The sequence below is a fragment of the Equus przewalskii genome, chromosome 9 (genome assembly GCF_037783145.1).
Source record: "Equus przewalskii isolate Varuska chromosome 9, EquPr2, whole genome shotgun sequence".
Taxonomy (NCBI): domain Eukaryota; kingdom Metazoa; phylum Chordata; class Mammalia; order Perissodactyla; family Equidae; genus Equus; species Equus przewalskii.
The window spans coordinates 25,808,674-25,827,011 of NC_091839.1; the positions used below are offsets into that span (position 1 = coordinate 25,808,674).

An 18,338-nucleotide genomic window follows, 5' to 3' on the forward strand; every position below is an offset into this window, starting at 1 on the left:
GTTATTTGAAGTACCTACGACGTACTTGGTGGGTTTCTTCTGAAGAAGAGGTTGAGCAAAAGTGGCAGAGTTTAGCGATCTGTCGTGCAGCCTATCTCCTGAATTGTTTTCATCTTGCAAAACAGAAACTCTATACCTATTAAACAACAAGTCCCATTTGGCCCTCCCTCAGTCCTTGGAAACCACCATTCTATTCTACTTTCTGTCTCTATAGATTTGACTATTCTAGGGACCTCATCTACATGGAATCATACAGCTTTTGTCTTTTGGGACAAGCTTACTTCACTTGCCATAATGTTTTCAAGGTTCATCCATGTCGTAGCGTATATAAGAATTTTCTTTCTTGTTGAGGCTAAGTAATATTCCATTGTAAACATATGTCATATTTTCTTCTCATTTTCCACTCATCCATCGGTGGACACTTGAGTTGCCTCCACATTTTGGCTATTGTGAATAATGTTGCTTTGAATATGAGTATAGAACTACCTCTTCAATTTTTAACCTGCTTTCAATTTTGGGAGAGACGGGTATATACCCAGAAGTGGAACTGCTGCATCATATGTAATTCTATTTTAAAATTTCTCAGGAACCTACTCTTTTCAGTAATAGCTGCACCATTTTACACACCTGCCAACATGCACAAGGCTCCAATTTTTCCACATCCTCACCAACACTTCTTTTTTTTTTATTTTTTTAAAGATTTTTTTTATTTTTTCCTTTTTCTCCCCAAGCCCCCCAGTACATAGTTGTATATTCTTCATTGTGGGTCCTTCTAGTTGTGGCATGTGGGACGCTGCCTCAGCGTGGTCTGACGAGCAGTGCCATGTCCACGCCCAGGATTCGAACCAACGAAACACTGGGCCGCTTGCAGCGGAGCGCGCGAACTTAACCACTCGGCCACGGGGCCAGCCCCATCACCAACACTTCTTGTTTTCTATTTTTTGATAGTAGCTACCCTGGTTCAATTTATTTTTATTGGAAATCTTTCAGGTATAGCTTTTAGGAGACTTTAATTAATTTTCTGGCCTTTTTTGAACCTCAGGACTATTTTGGAAAGAGGGATCCCATAGTAACCTTCCCAGATCAGTATAGTCAGCTTTTGCCATTCAGGATCTAGCAACTGAGGTTCCCACCAACATGTATATAAGTTCTGTAAGTCATGTAACTCTGGGTCATATGCACCCTAAAAAACTGTGAATTCCTCTATAAATATTTCCTGGATTTATTTGGGTTTAGGAAAATTTTTAGTTATACCTGTTAATTCAGCCTAGGTCCAAGGTTTAAATTCTACAGTTGCCAGTGTAGCAGAATACATCATCTTAAAATATGCCACTTTGATATAAGAATTATTTTGAGCTGAAGGTAGTTGAAGAGAAGAAGATACAAGAAAAGTTCTCTGTCCTTCCTCTGTTTGCCTAAAAGCAGGAAAAAAAAAACATGTAAAGGCATCCCCCATCTCTACAGGAAAGACAGAAGTTAATCTGCTGACAACTTGAGACCCTTATTAGCCCAGAGACAACTCCAGAGGAATCTACATAACAAACTTACTAACTAGCCCTTATGTTCCAGTAGTTCTCCTGTATATTTACCTTTCCACAATTTGCCATCCTAGAAACTCAAAGTCCTTTCCATTGTCTTGTCACTTCTCTGAAAATTTATTGCTTGTTTGTTAAGATGTGATATAAGCCCATGATCTAACCACTGAGTGCTCCTGAGTGTATTTGCGATGCTTATGTTCATAGATGTCTGTGGGTTTTTTTCCTGGTAATTTGTCTTTCATCAGTACAGGGCCCCAAGCCAAGAACCTGAGAACAGAGTGAACAAAAGACTTCTTTTCCTCCACTACACCTGCATTCCTGGCTCATGAGATGCATGGATCTTTGGAATTAATTGGCATTTTAGGAAATTTGTTGGAAAAAGTAGGGGTTCTGTATGAAGGGAAGAGGAAGGAGGAGGTGCAGAAGGGGAGAGATCAGAAGAATAAGGGGGAAGAGAGAGCTGGACATAAGAGGCAACTGGAGGACAAGGAAAGGGAGGATTTACCAGGAAAATGAGTCTAGTTCTGGCTTACATTTGTCTAATTGCTCGTTAGCTTTGCCTAAGGAAACTTTTACTGAAACAATTTTTGATTCAGAACTTCAATACTTGAGAAGTTACACCAATAAAAAAAATTGCTGCCCACTGGACCTGAGAAATATTTCTTCTCACAGCTTTATGTCTCTGAAATTAACTTTTTTTTTTCAAGGTATGCTTTTTGGTGAGGAAGATTGGCCCTGAGCTAACATCTGTTGCCAATCTTCCTCTTTTTTTCTCTCCAAAACCCCAGTACATGGTTGTATATCTTAGTTGTAAGTCCTTCTAGTTCTTCTATGTGGGATGCCGCCACAGCATGGCTTGATGAGCAGTGTGTAGGTCCATGCCCAGGATCTGAACTCGTGAACCCCAGGCCACCAAAGTGGAGTGTGCAAACTTAACCCTTATGCCACTGGGCCAGCCCCAACTTTTTTTTTTTCAACCGAAATGTTCCTCAGAGTGGCCACTGAGGCCCAAATCATTCTTGGTGTAGTTATGCCATTTAGAAATATAGGCACAAGAATTATGATAGTAATGAGAGAGCATATAAGATTCAGGAGTTTTACCTGGAAGAGGAGAGGATTTAGACTTAGACGACCTCACGAAAGCTGGCAATGGTCAGTAGAAAGGTAATACTTGTGTACCTTGGGCCTGGGCCCCCAAATCTAATGGGTGGCCACCTCCAAACTCAGACCCAACAATCTGTGCCCCCTGGCAGGTGATAAACCTTAGAGAATGCTCTCTTGGGATCAGTGCTGAGTTCTCAGGACAAAAAATGGAGAAAAAAAGAGAGAGAGAAAAGAAGAGGAAGGAAGGGAGGGAGGGGAACCTCCTGCAGTTTTGCTGGTAGTGACCCCACAGACTGCGAGGCTGGCGTAAACAACAGTCTCTAGGGCTCATGCCTGTGTTCTACCCTCTCATTCTCTTCCTTATGACAAACAACATGGCATAAAACTGTTCTTCAAAAGACAGCAAAAAAGCAATGGAAAGGAATGACCTGATTTCAACCAGTATGTGAAGCTAATGGGAGCCACAAACAAACAAACCAGGGATCAAATTGAGAACAAATAGCCAAGGAACTTTTGTTGGTAAATAGAGCAGCGTTCAGACCTGGTGATGACTCACCACATCGTAGCAAGCTGTGAGCAGAAAGGCACACGAGACCCCTGAGGGCAGCGCGCCTGGATGAAATCTGGGGTCCACAAGTGAGGAACAGTGAAGATCACAGCTCAGTGGGAGCTCTCTGATAAGTATGATACATTGTGGTGGTCACATCCAACATATCATTCGTTTGTCCATGGAAACTTCATAATGAGAAACATGATCAATAGTGGCATTACTGGATTTCAAATGTACATAACTGCGGAAATAAGAGAATACTCAAATGAGAATGAGCAAAGCCTATTTCTTCAGAGCTTGCTCTACAGCAAGGGAGTCAGGCACCATCACATGCATTTGGATAAGACTCAAAGGTGGGCAGAGAAGTGGAAGAGCTTTATAGTGGATAAAAGTCATGGTATCTGGTGTGCCCTGATTGGAGGCTGTCGTCATGTGGAAGCTCAGTGGGGTTAGGTAGAAGTGGGAATCCTAAGTGATTGGTTAGTGGTGCATATTTGTCTTTCTCCAGTTGGCCTTAAATTGGAAATGTGGGCAAAATTAGGGAAGCTGTCAGTTATTAATCAAGTCCTGGATGTTTTGTGCCAACTGTCACGTAGGTTATTGTTTGGCTTCCTGGTGTGGTTGCTGGAGATAGCAACCTGAATTCTCAAACTTGTTACTGTAGATATTGTGTTGGCTATTTGGGTAAGTTGGTGCAGATTGTGAGAGTTCTAGTTTAAATTTCGTGTGGCCATTGTCTATTTGTATCGTCAGTCTCTCACACCTAAACAAGGAAGAAAATATCCACAGTAGTGAGATTTCTTGTTTTCTTAAGGTCACATGTTGAACATTAGTTTAGTTTCCATTCATTTTCCATAACCCATCCTACCCCTTTGCCTCTGCCCGACTTTCAGCTTGGCAGAGGTTTTTTGTTTTTGTTTTTTTAATCTGGTGGGTGAACCAAAAATTCAAAATCAGGGGGGTCTCACACTCCAAGGGGTCCTGCCTTCATTGTGTTGCTGCAGGTTTATTTTTGGACATGAGCTTACTAACATGTTCCCCAGAGAATCCCCCAATTCCAGACCTAGTGCTCCAGGCTTCCCACCATGAGCAGCAACTTAACTTCCTCTTGGTAATAAAGAGTAATCAGAATCACCCGAGGCAGCAGAGAATTTCTCTTTTTTCCTAAGTGGCACGAGGAGCCAAGTCGACCATAGCTGTCTCATGTTCCATTTCAGGTTTAATAATATTTTTCGTCTGGTAGAAGCTTTCTCCCTTAAGAACAAAGGCCTCCCGGCTGGCTCCATGGCTGAGTGGTTAAGTTCGCGTGCTCCCTTTGGTGGCCCCGGGTTTCGCCAGTTTGGATCCTCAGCGTGGACATGGCACCACTCATCAGGCCACAGTGAGGTGGCGTCCCACAGAGCGCAACCAGAGACACTCACAACTAGAATGTACAACTATGTACTGGGAGGCTTTGGGGAGAAGAAGGAGGAAAAAAAAAAAAAAGATTGGCAGCAGTTGTTAGCTTAGGTGCCAACCTTTAAAAAAATAAAATAAAATAAGAACAAAGGCCTCCCAACAAGCAGAACTTACCATTGAGAGGATGAGTAGCAGAAATTACGTGAGTGGGTTATTAGATATAAAAATGTTGAAAAGTAGCCTTGTGAGATTTAGTAAATAATATCTGGCCCAGTAAAATTTGAATTATTTTTTATTCCCTATGCATATGCACACGGAGATAGAAAAATATTGCATGGGACATACTGATTATAAAAATTATTTGTTGTGTATCTGAGAGAAATTATAACTATGTTTCATACCTCTTTCTTAATCATACTTCCCTGGTAGTTTGCCTCTCCCTTAACAGTTCCTTGTTTTACAGTATTTGTTTATAAAATTCTTTGTAGTTACTGTCTGTATTCCATTTACTTTGGAAAATATCTCAGATATGGTGTAATAAATATTATCTCAATAAAAGTGTTGCTTACTGGACTGGAACACAATCATCGACTATCCAGGCAGGAAAGATAGTCCTCTTCCAACTCCCCCACATGCCCTGTCTGGGGGCTTTTCTTTCTTGTGCCTGACCAAGCATACTGAAGGTCATAAAAAAGGCTCCAAAACTTCAGTCTACATGTATTTGACAAGCAATGAGATAGCTGACAGCTATGAGTGGACGCCAAGTGTCATTATGGTATGGTGCGTTCATTCAGTTGTGTAGCCTTTGGGAATTTCCCGTGCTTCAGTCTGTGAAAACAGATCTTTATTTCTGGCACTTGACCTAGACTGCACTCCAGGGAAATCTAGGTACGTCCCCTTTAACAGCCAGCGAAGCCCCGCAGCATCCTAGGACTCTGAGAACTGCATTTCCCAGCGCCTCTCACATTGTCCCTGGGGCTTAATCCACAAAGCCAGGAAGGACCTTCGCTCCCAGATGCAGTGGGCAGCAGGAGGGAACTACATTACCCAGAAGGCTCCGCGGCAAGCGATGGCGGCGAGCTGAGCCAATGAAAGCTTAGCATGGAGCCGATTACGAGCTGACGCGCAGGTGGGGGCGGTATTTCCGGCGGCGCCCTCTGTGTGGTGGCAGTTCGGTGGCACTTTGGTCTGTTTTCGGGTCCCAGGCCCGTGAATCTGTGAGTCAGGACCAAGGAGACGGGAGCGGGAAAGTTCGAGAAGAGACGTTCTCCCGGCTGCGCAGAGGCGCCTGTGAGTCCCGACACATGATAGAATGATAAAGAAAAAATGCCTTTTGGAAAGTCCGGTGATTAGAAGGTTGGAACTTTCTGTTGCCCCCACCTCACTTCCTGATTTGGGAAGAGGGGCCGGTGGTTGAATCAGTGGTGGCAGGCTTGCATAAAAACCCAAAGGACAGGCTTCGGAGAGCTTCCCTGTTGGTGAACGGGTGGAAGGTTGGGGAGAGTGGCAGCCTGGAGAGCGCGTGGAAGCTCCACGCCTTGTGCCCGACTTTGCCCTACACATCTCTTCATCTAGCTGTTTCTTGAGTTCAGTTCTTTTATAATAAACCGGTACTCTAGTAGGTGGAATGTTTCTCTGAGTTCTTGAGCGGCTCTGGCAGATTAATCGAACCTGAGGAGGGGATCTTGAGAACTGTTGATATTTAGCCGGTTGGTCGAAAGTATAGGTAACAACCTGGGCTTGCGACTGGCGTCTGAATTGGGTTGCTAAGAAGGGCGTCGTTGGAACCTCCACCCTTAGGCTGTGGGTCAGAAGCACAAGTAACCGCTTGGGCTTGTGACCGGCGCCTGAAGTCGGGGAGAGGACAGTCTTGTAGGACTGAACCCTTAACCTGTGGAATCGGGTGCTATCTCCAGTAGACAGTGTCAGAAGTGAGTTGAATTCTTGCACACTTTGCTGGTGTCTCAGAATTGCTTGGTGGTATGTTGGCAGCTCCTCCCGTGCACACATTGGGATTGGGTCCAGGAACTTAATTTAGAGGTAGATCCAGATTTGAAGTTTACAGTTGTTAAAAAGTGAATGGGAAATGGAGGCAGGGAGACCAGTGAGGTGGACACGGCAACAGACTCCCAGAGAATTATGGTAGGGGCTGGACCAGAGTGGTGGCAGTAGAGGAGAGATGTGATAAGATTTTGGATAGATCATAAAGATAGAGTTGACAGAATTTCTTGCTGCGTCAAATATGACTGTGAGCAAAAGTAGAGAGTGAAAGACCATCCCAAGTTTTTTTACCTGAACATTTAAGGAATGGAGATGAGGACATTAGCGTAGTGAATGGGATTCAGGGAGAAGATTATGAGTTGTATTTGGACTTGGTGATTTTTTTTTTAAGATTGGCAACAGATGGTTAGCTCAGTTGCCAATCTTCTTCGTCGTTGTTGTCGTCTTTTTTTCCTCCTTCTCCCCAAAGCCCCCCAGTACATAGTTGTATATTCTAGATGTAGGTCTTTCTGCCTCTGCTATGTGGGACGCCGCCTCAGCATGGCTTGATGAGCGGTGCTAGGTCTGTGGCCAGGATCCTAACCAGCAAAACCCTGGGCCGCCAAAGCAGAGTGAACTTAACCACTCAGCCACCTGGTGGGCCCCTGGACTTGGTGATTCTGAGATGTTTCAAGATGGAGATGTCGGAAGATGGAGACATCACATGGGTAGATGGATATAAAAGTCTGGAGTCAGGAGGAGGTGGCTGGTCTGGAGCTTTCAAAAGGGTAGAAAGTGTGGCCTGGATCAGGTCACAGCCTAAAGACTGAAGAAAGGGAGAATCTTCAGGTTGTTTCAGATGGGCTCTGTGGTGAGGTAGGGGAGGCCTGAGACTAGAGGGCAGTGCACAGGTGCATATGCATCCCTGATACTCCTTCAGAGAGGAGCAGTCCTGGTGTAGGATGAATTCTGGCCTGTGTTTGTAGAAAGGGAGGTCCAGATGGGATAAGGAGCTGACCTGGGTTGGAGATTGAGGTGTGAATTAGTGTAGATTCTCCCCCCATAGACTAAACAGACCCTCAAGACTACTCCCTCTGGAACAAAGCAAAGGTCAACCAGGTTAGTGGAACAGCTGGGTCCCAGATCAGGACACTGCTGTCTTACCTCCAGCCCTCAGAGCAAGACGGATGATCGATCCACTGTGCCGTCAAGGGCTACCTGCAAGCTCCCTTCAGAGGATTATGATGCAGGTGGGCTGGTTGCTGAAAGGATAGTAGCCGACCTGCCTGCTCACTGCCTCCCTGTGACTCATTAACTTAAGCATATATGAAACAGTCATTGATTTAAACACTGTTGAACCAACGTCTCTCTAAATATGTACGCATAGGCAGACAATTAGAAATGAACATATTGAATTAGTTATATTTATCCAGACACTTCATAATTGAAATTTATTTACTTGTATTTGCTTACAATGTAAAGTTTTGTGTATCACATCCTCTTAAGACCTTAAAAAGTGGGAAAAATACACACCCAAATTTTCAAAACCCTACCACTTCATTTGTACTGAAAACATACACAAAATCGTTGATTCTGTGGACAGTAACAGCTGATACATAGTGTGATTTACTTATGTTTGATATCACTGTTGGCCCCATGAGTTGAAACTATTCTTGTTCCCATTTTACACATGAGGGCACAGAGGCTCAGGGAGGTTCAGTTCTTCTCCAGAGTCACACAGGTAGTAAGAGGCAGCGGTGAGGTCTGAGGAGCTCCGTTTTGACCATCAGGCTGAGATCACTTTGCTCCAGCGCAAGGCAGGGGTGGTGGCACAGCCAAGCTTGTAGGATCCTTCCATGGTTGCCGATTTCTCATGTCTCCCTCTTCCCACAGGGTCCTATGGTGGTAGCAGAAATGGTTATGGGCCCTGCACAGATGAGTAGAGGGTATCCCAGGCTCTCACCCACCCCAGTTACGATGGTTTAGGCACCCCAGTCTAGGGAATGGTGATGTTCTGAGACTTTTCACCTATTCTTCTCCCTCTCTTGGTTCTGAAGACTCTGTGGTCCCACAAAGCCCAGGGTCCTAAACTGAGTCCTGAGTTATAGGAATCAGTTCCATTTCTGACAACTGACGAGGGAAGATGTGACATGCATCCTGTGCACAGGACGCAGAGTGTTCAAATACTTGCAGGTGAGACTTAATTAGGATGTTTAGGAAACTGCAAATTCCTGTTACATCTGATGAACTAGGGAGTGCTGTAGTGGGGCAGGAGGTTGGGGCACGCAGAGATCAGGCCGAGAATGACAGTCTTAGGTTCTGGGCCTCTAATCCGAGGACAGTGCGAGCTAGGGAAGGTTTGGAGCAGAGGAATGATGTGATCTGATCCCTATGTTAACAAACCCCTTCTGGCTACAGAGTGGAGCATAGACTATGGGGGTGCAGTGAGAGTGAGGGTGACCTGTGAGGAAGTTACTGCCCCAGAGGAGGTGAGTGCTGGTGGTGGCTGGACAAGATTGGTGGCTGTGCAGGTGAGAGGAGGGGTTGGCTTTTGGATGTGTTTTGCACAGAGCTGCCCACATTTTCTGATGTAGAGAGTGAGGGAGCTGGGAGATGCGATGGAAGTGGAGAATCAGGGACGGCCCCAAGGTTTTTGGCCTTGTTTGGAAGAATGGATGTTTTATTGATTAGGATGTGGGAAGTCAGTAGTAGAAGGAATTTTCGGAGGGAGTCAGGTTTTGACCGTGTCGCAGATGTTCCAGAGATTCCGAGTGCATGTGTTCAGTTGGACCTACAGATCTGGAGTTCAGTGGAAGTGTCCAAGTTGGAGACAGCCACAATATAGTGGTTGGTGTGTGGACCCCAGTGAAGCTGTGGATCAGATTTCAGAAGGGCATCTTATATTATGGTGGTAGTGCCATTAGGGACAAGGTAGAGGAAGGAGGGTGCGAAATCTGTGTCTCAGTTGGGCACCTGGATGTTGGTGGTGAGCGTCACAAACATAGCTGAGGAACCAGAGTGGTTGTTGGTGGGGGTGCCTATGAGAGGGAGACAGTAGACATGAGATGGATGCTGTGGTGTCTCCACAAAGAAAGTGAGATGTCATTGAGGTCAGAGCAGGGCTTATTACACCTCTATGGACTCAGCAAGGTTTTGTGGTGACCCTTGCCTGGATTGTTTCATTCAGGCTGGTAGGTTAGTTAAGGGGAAAATGGGATCAGCTAGAAGTCTTGCTAGTCTGGGGCTTTGAATGAGGGTCAGGTGGAGAAAGACGGTCAAGACTGCTTATGAAGCAGCGTGCTCAGTGAAGAAGTAGGAGAGGCGACAAACCTTGACGTCCTCACCTAGGTTTTTTGTGGCTGAGTTAAAGCAAGAAGCTGGGTTATGTGAGGAGAACTTCAAACGAAGGCTTGGTGCTCTCTGGTCCTGGGAACTTTGGCTTTCTGGGGAAGACTAGGGCAGATTAGGGTGCTGGTTGAATTTGTCATGCACTGCCTGGGTTCCATGTGCAGACTAGCCTGTTGGAAGGCCAAAGAAATGCCTATGGTGTGGGCCTGGGGATTTTGGTGCATTTGCTACCTTAGAGGAGTCAAAGTCATGAGAAAGATGAGTCCAACAAGTGATGTGCCTGTGAGGAGGTACGTGCATGGTTGGCCCCAGGCCCTGGCACTGGGCGTTTAAGGGAGAATGATAAGACTGAGTTTTGTTGTCTGGGAGGCAAGATCTGGGGACCCAAGGGAAATTGGCTGGCAGGAGAGGTGGGGCTTTGCATGCCAATCCAGAGCTAAGTGGTGCTTTGCTGGCCCATCCCCTATGGTTTTTTACTGTGTGCTGGACACAGTGGTCAGTGGGAATAAGGAGAGACGGGCACTGGTGCCACCAGGACCTGGTAATCCTTCCACCTTGGGAAGTTGGGGGTGAGGGTAAGGAAAGCATGGATGTGTGGACTGAAGATCCAGAGAGGAGAAGTGTATGAATGATTGTACCCACAGGATTTTAATTTATGGACGTGAATGAGTAAGTGACAAACAGAGAGACCAGTATTTCCTGAGTGTACTGTGAATGCCATGTCACACAGGTTCACGTTAGAGAGCACCAGATTTGGTCAGGAGGCAGAAGAAGGAGTGAGGGGAAACCTAGGCCAGAGTTTTCATTGGGGTTTCCTTGGAAAAGATGAAGAGAGTAAGGTGAAGAGCTTAAGATTGTCCAGTTTGTATAATTCTGCCAGGTCTTCCGGCTTAAGGGCTGTCCCTAGTTGTCTGGTGCCTGGCCCTGGGCTGATTTAGGGCGAGGGAAATGTTGATTTGGTGTGTGAGACTTGGTTAAGGAGGTGGTTCGGACAATGGACTCTGGATCACAGGGGAGATAGAAACAAATTTGGCGGTTGGTTGGGCCCTGAAAGTGATGGATGGCAAATAGACAAGTACAGACTTGAAGGAAACACAAAACAAGAAGCTGCTCGTGGGCTGAACTGTCCCCATTTTGACAGGGCCGTGTGGTCTTTGAGGACGTGGCCATATATTTCTCCCAGGAGGAGTGGGGCCTCCTTGATGAGGCTCAGAGACGCCTGTACTGTCATGTGATGCTGGAGAACTTTGCACTTTTGTCATCCATAGGTGAGGCCCTCACATCCGCTACAGTGTCCTGGGCTGGGCTCCATTCTTTGCTGCAGTGAGACCATGGGTACCACTTCCTTTGCTGGTTTCCCGGCGTGTGTATTGTTGGTGCCAGGGCTGGACCATGTGCACTGTACCCGCTCTTCCCCAAGCAGCCTCTTCCCTGCTGCTCTGAGGCCTTGCAAGACAGGAGTCTGAAATCTTGAAGTTTTGTCTGATCGCAGTGGTCTTGCCTGTCCCTGGTTGGGTGATTCTGTCCCGATACTTGGAATCTCCGTGTCCCAGGCCTTCCTCCTCCCTCGTGTTGACATACTTTGGGGCCTGCCTGTGCCAGTAATTTCAGGAACTGACCTGGTCACTGCTTGTGGGGACCACTGGGTTGTTTTTTTAATAGATCCTCCTCTGAAGTTCTTATAATTTTAGAATGTAGGATGTCATGGGGTGGGTCACTCTGGGCATATGTTGGCCACTCCCTTTCCCTGTCTTTCCCCTAGGACTGGCCTCTTCCAGGCCCAGGTAGTTGCTTACCTTGACCCATAAGGAGTGCCTGACATGGTGGACATTACTTCTGCACTGTCAAGAGAGGCTGAAAAGAATGGTCCTAGTGATGGGAGCCAGGAAAAGGTGAGATGTCAGAGCTGGGTTCCAGTCACACTGGGCATCTGTCCCCTGTCCATTATTGTGTGATGCCAGGGACATTCGCCACACCTCATTTCTACCTTTTCTTTCCCATTGATATTTCTACTCTGACTTCCAGCCCAGACTCTTACCCATTCCCATCCACTGCTCCCTTTGCAGTGCTCTCAACATTTGACCTTCACTTAAGGTGTTGTAACATCCGTGCATATCCTTAAATAGTCCCTGAACACCAGCTACTATGTCACAATCAGACATTCCTGTGTCTGAACATAATTTTCTACTCAGTACTCACCAGTCACCACCAGCAGGCCTTGTTGAAAGATATTTGCAGAGGAGTGAGACCCTGCCTCTCCTCCCCACACTGTATCCTTTCCTTGTGTCCTTCCCCATCGTCAGGGGTCTCCTGTCATCAGCTTCCCAGGCCCAGCTCCACACAGCAGGCCTTCCTCTCACTGCCTCTGGTCCCCTATCTGTCAGCAATCCTGTGGACCTGTTTGTGGGTATATTGACACATTTCTGATGGGGCTACCTTCACTGGCATTTCTCTGTTTACATATTGTTGGCATGGAGCGCTCAGGATGAAGAGGCACCTTCAGAGCAAGGTGTTTCTGTAGGAGTGTCACAGGTCAGGACTCCAAAGCCAGGTCCATCCATCCAGAATGCCCATTCTTGTGAGATGTGTGGCACACTCTTGAAAGATATTTTGTGCCTGGCTGAGCACAATGGAACACACCCCAAGCAAGAGATGTACACATATGTGGCAAATCTTTCCCAGTACCAAATGGAGCAGAGTAGAAGGAAACTGCCCAGAGGGGATGAGAGGAGGCCTTCATTTGTAAAGAACTGCAGCGTTCACTTGACAGAGAAGACCTTCACGTGCAGTGAAGGTGGGAAGGACTTTCCAGCCGGCACAGGCCTTCTCCAGCCCCCGCTCCCTCACAGTGAGAGGAAGCCACACAAGGATACTGAGGGCAGGGAGACCTTTGAACATGGACAAAATGGTTACAAGTGTGGCAAATGTGGGAAAGCCTTTAGCCACAAACATATACTTATTGAACACCAGAAAATCCACACTGGAGAAAGGCCTTATGCCTACAGCAAATGTGGGAAGACCTTTATTATAAGGTTCCACCTGCTTCATCACCAGAAAAGCCACAATAAAATAAGGCTTTATGAGCACCTTGAACGTGGAGGATTCTTTACACAAATGTCTGGCCTTATTGAAAACCAGAGAATTCACACTAGGCCAGTGCCTTATGAGTGCAACCAGTGTGGAAAAGGCATTAATGACAGCTCCACACTCATTATTGATCAGAGAGTTCATACTGGAGAAAATCCATGTAAATGCAGCGAATGTGCGAAATTCTTTAGGTACAGCCCCACGCTTGAGAGACATCAGAAAACTCACATTGGAGAAAGGCCTTATGAGTGCAGCATATGAGGTAGACTCTTTAGCCAAAACTCCCACCTCATTCAGCACCAAAAGGTTCACACCAGAGAAAGAACTTATGAATGTAGTGAATGTGGAAAATTCTTTATGAACAGGTCCACGCTCATTATTCATCAGAGAGTTCACACTGGGGGCAAGCCTTATGAATGCAGTGAATGTGGGAAAGTCTTTAGATACAACTCCAGCCTTAGTAAACATCAAAGAATTCACACTGGGGAAAAGCCATATAAATACAGCGAATGTGGGAAATTCTTTAGGTACAGCTTCACACTCAAAAGATATCAGAGAGTTCACACTGGAGAAAGGTCATGTGAGTGCAGTGTATGTGGGAAACGTTTTATGGACAGCTCCACACTTATTATTCATCAGAGAGTTCACACCAGGGGAAGGTGTTTTGAGTGCAGCAAATGTGGACAATCCTTTAGGTATAGCTCCACACTTGAAAGACATCAGAAAGCTCATACTGGAGAAAGGCCTTATGAGTGCAATGAATGTGGGAAACTCTCTAGGTACAACTCAAATCACATTAGACATCGGAAAAATCATACTGGAGAAAGGCCTTATGAGTGCAACGAATGTGGGAAACTCTTTAGCCAAAACTCCCACCTCATTTGGCACCAGAATGTTCACACCAGAGGAAAAACTTATGAATGTAGTGAATGTGGAAAATTCTTTATGGACAGGTCCACACTCATTATTCATCAGAGAGTTCATACTGGAGAAAAGCCTTACGAGTGCAGTGAATGTGGGAAAGGCTTTAGATACTACTCCAGCCTCAGTAAACATTGGCAAATTCACACTGGGGAAAAGCCTTATGAGTGCATCAGCTGTGGGAGAGGCTTTAGCCAAAACTCGCATCTCATTAGGCACCAAGAAGTTCACACCAAAGAGAAGTGCAAACTTTTTTTCAAAGAAAACTCTGCTCTGATTTAGCCCTGGGAAGTACTGTTATGCAGGGTTTTTTTTAGTTGTAGTAAAATATATGTAACAAATTTTACAATCTTAACCATATTTAAGTGTAAGGTTTGTTAAAAAAATCAACTGAGTGAATTTGAAAATCTAATTGGAGTTATTCAATGATTCATGAATTGGGCAGCATCTCAGATAGCAAACTGAGAGACACGCTGAGGAATTACATGAAGTGGGAGGTTTTTATAGGAAGGAGGTTGGGACAAAGAAATTATTAGCAAAAGAAAATAAGGGGTTATTTTTGGCCAGGACATCTTTTTGTGTGTGTGTTCGGGGGACATGGGACGGGACACACACCACGACAGTGATGACAGTATAGGTTTTATCATGCAGATTACCTCTTTTTCCTCTGCGGGTATAGAGGGGGCCCACTGGACGGATTACCTCATTGGAACTCACCAGAAAATTCCAGACTGGCTGATTAAGATTTTACATCTGAGGAAGGTCAAAATTGCAATTAGGTTAGGTATTAAATCTAAGTTTGGTATCATGGGCTTTAGCACGGTAATACCATTTTGGACCTGTGATTTTCTCTTTAATAATTCCCCCCTTTTGATTAGATCCAGCTTGACTGAGAGATGTGATCCAAATTTAAGGCATCAGCACTAGTTTCAGCTACCGCTCTGTAGTTCTCACAGCTTTGTCGATCTTTGGTGTGGCATGACGTTTTTGCTTAATCCCTGTAATGTGGGTCACTGCCTTATGTGTGTAGTGAATGTAGGAAAGCATTTATTCTCAAACATAAACTTGGTGAGCACCGGAGAATCCACACTGGAGAAAGGCTGTATGAGTGCAAGGAATGTGAAAAGGCCTTCATCAGAAAATCCCACCTCCCTCAGCATCACAAAATCCACACTGGGGAAAAGCCTGAGGAGTGTGGCAAATGTGGCAAGTCCATTAGGCACCAATCCAACCTCATTAGACATGAGAGAATTCACAGCGGAGAAAGGTGAGGACAGTACATGTGGGGAATTAATTAGGTACAACTCCAACCTCATTCATCTTCAGAGAAATTTCACTGGAAAAGAGCAATTATGATTGCAGTGAAGATGGGAAAATCTTTAGCTACAGCTCCACACTCATTAGACATGAGTTCATATTGGAAGAAGTCTTTATGGTACAATAAATGTGGGAAGGCCTTTTTTAAAAAAAAAGTCTCACCTGGTTCATCACCAGAAAATCCACACCAAAGACAGGCTTTGTGAGCACCATGAATGGGGGAATTCTTTATACAAATATCTTTCCTTGTTGAACACCAGAGAATTTACACTAGGCCAGGGCTTTGAGTTGAGCAAATGTGGCAAGGCCTTTGTTAGAAAGTCTCACCCCGTGGTCACCAGAAAACCCACACTGGAGGAAAGCCTTATGAGTGCAGCTAACGTGGAGAATTATTTCGGTACAATCCAGCCTCATTAAACTTTAGAGAATTCATGCTGGGTAAGGGTATCATGAGTGCAGAGAATGTTTGAAATCCCTTAAGTACAGCTCCTGACTTCGACATCGGAGCGTTCACACTGGCTAAGGCCTTAGGAGTGAGTGCAGGGAATGTGGGGGTCTTTAGCCGAAACTCCTACCTCATTCAGCACCAGGGAAAGAACTTGTGAGTACCTGGCAAATGGAGAAACATTTCAGCCAAAAATCTGTTCTAACTTAGCACTGGAAACTACTGTAATACAGGTTTGGTTTTTTTAAAAAAATTGTGGTAAAATACACATCACAAAATGTACCCTCTTAACGTTTTCAGTGTACGGTTCACTAATATTAAGTCCGTTCTCGTTGTGCAGTGGATAGCCATAATTCTCTTCATCTTGTAAAACTTCCTTAACATTCTCCCCCTAACCCTTGCAACCACCATTCTATTTTGTGTCTTCATAAATTTGACTCCTCTAGGTCCCTCACAGAAGAATCAAAGTTTTCATCTTTTTGTGACTGCCTTATTTCATATTGCTAACATCCTCAAGGTTTATCCGTGTTGTAGCTTGTGTCTGAATTTCCTTCCATTTTAAGGCTGAATCATATTTCCTTGTATGTTTGTGCCACTTTTTCTTTATCCATTCATCTGCCCGTGAACACTTGGGTTGCTTCTACCTTTTGGCTATTGTGTTTAGTGCTACTATGGGCATGAGTGTACGAGTATTTCTTTGACAGCTTGCTCTCGATTCTTTTTGTGTATATCCCAAAATGTGGAATTGCTGGATCATATGTATTGCCATGTGTAACTTTTTTCTTTTGAGGAAGATTAGCCCTGAGCTAACATTTGCCACCAATCCTCCTCTTTTTGCTGAGGAAGATTGGCCCTGAGCTAACATCTGTTCCCATCTTCCTCTACTCTATGTGTGGGATGCCTGCCACAGCATGGCTTGATAAGCAATGCATAGGTTCACGCCTGGCATGCTAACCAGTGAACACAACACCGCCGAAGTGGAGCACACAAACTTAACTGCTGTGCCTCTGAGCCAGCCCTGCCATTTTTAATTTTTTGAGGCACTGTCTTCCATAATGGTGGCACTATTATACATTCCACCAGCTGTGCATGAGGTTTCCGTTTTTTCTTTATCCTTGCTAACACTTTGGTTTTTTGATAGTAGCTATTCTAGGGGTGTATCTCATTGTGGTTTTGATTTTCATTTCTCTAGTGATTAGTGGTATTGAGCATCTTTTCATGTGTTTTTTTGTCCATTTTTATATGCATTTTGGAGAAATATCTGTTCAAGCCTTTGTGGGGTTTTTAGCTGAAGAAGATTCACCCTGAGCTAACATCCATGCCAGTCTTCCTCTATTTTTTAGTATGTGGGCCACCTGCACAGCAGGGCTGCTGACAGACTGGTGTAGGTCTGCAACTGAGAACCGAACCTGGGCCACCAAAGTGGAGCACAGTGAACTTAACCACTAGGCCACTGGGCCTGGCCCTCAAGTCCTTTTTTTTTTTTCCTTTTTTTTGAGGAAGATCAGCCCTGAGCTAACATCTGCTGCCAATCCTCCTCTTTATGCTGAGGAAGACTGGCCCTGAGCTAACATCCATGCCCATCTTCCTCTACTTTATATGTGGGACACCTGCCACAGTGTGGCTTGATGAGCGATGCCATGTCCACACCCGGGATCTGAACCGGCAAACCCCAGGCCGCCAAAGTGGAATGTGCGAACTTAATTGCTGCACCACCAGGCTGACCCCTCAAGTCCATTTTTTAATTGGGTTATTTGTTTTTTAATTTTTGAGTTGTATGAGTTCTTATATGTTCTGGATATAAACTCTCATCAGATTTGCAAATATTCTCTCCCTTTCCATATGTTGCATTTTCACTTTCATTTGATTGTTTTCTTTGCACAGAAGTTTTTCATCTTGATATAGTCCAATTTGTCAGTTTTTACTTGTGTTTGGTCTATATCCAGGAAATCATTGCCAAGTCCAATTTCAGGAAGATTTCTCCCAGTTTTCTTCTGAGTTATATAGTTTTAGATCTTATGTTTAGGTCTTCGACCCATTTTGAGTCTATTTTTGTATAATGTGTAAGTTGCTGTCCACCTTCTCCTTTTGCATGTGGATATCCAGTTTTCCCTGTGTCATTTATTCAAATGACTGTCCTCTCCCTATTGAACTCCTTTACAGCCATGTCAAAAATCATTTGACCATAAATGTGAGAGTTTATTTCTGTGCTCTGAATTCTGTTCTGTTGGAGTATGTGTGTGTCATGCCAGTATCACAGTATTTTGATATGTAGTTTTAAAAAAAATACTGTCTTAACTCAGTTTTGAAGCCCTGGCAAGAGGCCAGTTACTTTCCCCTTTTGGAGTAGCCGATTAACTCCACATCCCCAAACACCTCCCTTATAGGACTCTCACACTCAGGGCCACTACATACTGGTCCTAACCACCCCAGGACCAGGGACCAGAAAACTAGAGACAGCCCCTATGCCCTGGTGCCTGAGAAATTATTTGAATTATTCAATCCACAGGGACCCTAGGGAAACTGAGCTTTCCATACATAAGCTGCCCCCTGCACCTCCAGCTTGCTATTACCCTCTCCCTCACTACAACCTCCTGTTGGGTCCTGCCTGACCTCCTGTTCCTAGGTGTAAGCTACAAAGAGTCTAGCC

At 45.0% G+C, this 18,338-nt stretch overlaps 2 protein-coding genes across 5 annotated transcripts in view; both read left to right on the plus strand.

Annotated features, from left to right (window-relative positions):
• The window catches only part of LOC103553609 (zinc finger protein 548-like), a 41,743-nt gene that overhangs the window by 8,111 nt on the left and 15,294 nt on the right, over window positions 1-18,338 (plus strand). The window contains exon 1 of one of the 4 annotated variants that reach the window (XM_070633520.1): window positions 5,723-5,880. The exons of 1 other annotated variant lie outside the window; for it this stretch is intronic. The gene's annotated coding sequence lies outside the window, so the exon portion shown is untranslated. Of the gene's footprint in view, window positions 1-5,722; window positions 5,947-18,338 lie in introns of those variants that run through there. 2 more of the 4 variants (XM_008524225.2, XM_070633523.1) reach the window with 2 other exon arrangements.
• LOC103553608 (zinc finger protein 17-like) lies at window positions 12,380-15,883 on the plus strand. The gene is given in 1 exon segment (XM_008524223.2): window positions 12,380-15,883. A coding segment is annotated over 1 exon segment (1,707 nt). The 5' UTR covers window positions 12,380-12,501; the 3' UTR covers window positions 14,209-15,883.